Source organism: Tenebrio molitor, unplaced genomic scaffold (assembly GCF_963966145.1).
Source record: "Tenebrio molitor unplaced genomic scaffold, icTenMoli1.1 SCAFFOLD_947, whole genome shotgun sequence".
Lineage (NCBI taxonomy): Eukaryota > Metazoa > Arthropoda > Insecta > Coleoptera > Tenebrionidae > Tenebrio > Tenebrio molitor.
Genome location: NW_027184307.1, coordinates 10,109 through 11,714, shown reverse-complemented (window position 1 = coordinate 11,714; position 1,606 = coordinate 10,109). Strand labels below are relative to the sequence as shown.

Here is a 1,606-nt window from a genome sequence, read left to right as displayed (position 1 = left end):
GTGCTGGACGACAAGGCGGTCGCCTCAGAGATCGAAGCACTCTCCAGCGAGCAGAACGTCCACATCGCCGTCCTTGCCTCCAACGACCCTGCGCTCACCGAGAACTCCTACGACGAGAACGTCAAGAGCCTCATCGAGAGTGGCGACTACGCCGACATCGCGGGCACCGAGTCCCAGACACTGAAGGATGACGTCGTCCTCATCGCCATCTCCCCCGAGGTGCGCAAGTTGGGCACCTACGCCGGGACGGGGTTCGCAACGCAGACCAGATCGCGGACAGCGCAGTGGGCGAGATGAAGACCCCCGCACGAGGACGGGGACTGGGATCAGGCCGCTGTAGCAGGCGCTGACGCCTCCCTTCAGTCCATCAACGGCGAATCGACCGCCGAGCGAATGAGAGGTCTCGGAAGCCGTCCCCGCGTCTCTCCCTCTGGTCGCTCTCCTGTTCGCGATCACCACGCTCGTGTTCCTCGCTGTCAAGATCATCCCCAGGATCATCAAAGCCATCAGCGACCACCTCCACGCGAAGCGGCTCCTGGCCTGGGAACCGTCGCACGGCGAGATCGCCGCATCTGTCCGCTACTGGAGAGCCATCGAACAGCGACTCGGGAAAGGTCGCTTCAGCCAGCCCCGCCCAGGAGGCGGTCGCGAGCAGTGTCTTCAACGAGCACCTTCTCCACAGCACTCAGGGACTAGGGTCTGCGCTCACTGTCATGGAGAGCAAGGGGAAGGTCCCTGACGGAGCCAAGACCTCCACCAAGACTCGTGCACTCATCGAGAAGGGTTTCACCGGATCACCTGACGTCCTCTGGAATCAGGAGGTCAGCCCCTCCTGCGGAGGGTTGAGCAGGGAACCGAAGACGGGAAGACTTCAGCAGGAGATCGAGAAGACCGAGGAAGCCCGGGATGACGTCCGTCGCTTCGTCAAGGCCTACGGGGACGAGGTCGAACTCTCCGAGAGGGCGCGCGCTACCGTCGCCGCGAGCCAGGAGGACCTGGAAGGTTCCTCCAGCAGGTCAGACGAGACGTCCAGAGCCAGCAGATCGCTCCCTGGGAAGCCGTCGAGGTCGTGGCACGCAAGCGGAAGACGTTCGAACGGGCTGTCGCGGACGTTCTTCGCAGGCCGGTCCAGAATGGGATGAACCCCGGACCGTAGGAGGTCCATCGCGGACCAGTCGATCTTCCACAGCAACGGACTCCTCGCGTCGATGCTGGTCTACCACGCGATCTCTTCTTCTTCCCAGGACTACCACTCGTCCTCGTCGTCGTCTTCCTACTCGAACATCAGCACGTCGATCAGCACCTCAGGGTTCTCTGGAGGCTCGGGGAGTTTCTGAGAGGCCACCGCAAGAGGGGCGGACGCCAGTCCGCCCCTCTTGCGGTTCTTAAAGTCAGAACGCTTCTCCAAATGTCGGTGCCTCCTGCTACTGTCGCTACTACCAAGACAGTTTGCTACCGTAGCGGCACCACAAGGAGAAGTAATGGCCCAGGCTCGCAAGATCATCGACCTTCCCCTCGCGGATGTCGCCCCGGACGAGGTCAAGACCGGCTCGTCAGCGACGAGTTTCTCCCGCCTCCTGCGCGAGCACAACGACCGCAAGGCGGC

At 62.7% G+C, this 1,606-nt stretch overlaps 1 protein-coding gene across 1 annotated transcript; it reads left to right on the top strand.

Annotated features, from left to right (window-relative positions):
- Positions 1-293: 293 nt before the first annotated feature.
- Positions 294-1,337, top strand: LOC138141124 (uncharacterized). The gene is made up of 4 exons (XM_069061800.1): positions 294-336; positions 411-557; positions 625-1,111; positions 1,157-1,337. The coding sequence occupies exons 1-4, from the start codon at positions 294-296 to the stop codon at positions 1,335-1,337; spliced, it is 858 nt and encodes a 285-aa protein (XP_068917901.1).
- The last annotated feature ends 269 nt before the right edge of the window (positions 1,338-1,606 follow it).

What these genes read in the sequence shown, in the direction of transcription:
- LOC138141124 (XM_069061800.1), top strand. Translation starts at nt 294, where the DNA reads ATGAAGACCCCCGCACGAGGACGGGGACTGGGATCAGGCCGCT. An exon ending in GGGACTGGGATCAGGCCGCT is followed by an intron (nt 337 to 410) that starts GTAGCAGGCGCT and finishes AGGTCTCGGAAG; the next exon opens with CCGTCCCCGCGTCTCTCCCT. An exon ending in GGCCTGGGAACCGTCGCACG is followed by an intron (nt 558 to 624) that starts GCGAGATCGCCG and finishes AGGTCGCTTCAG; the next exon opens with CCAGCCCCGCCCAGGAGGCG.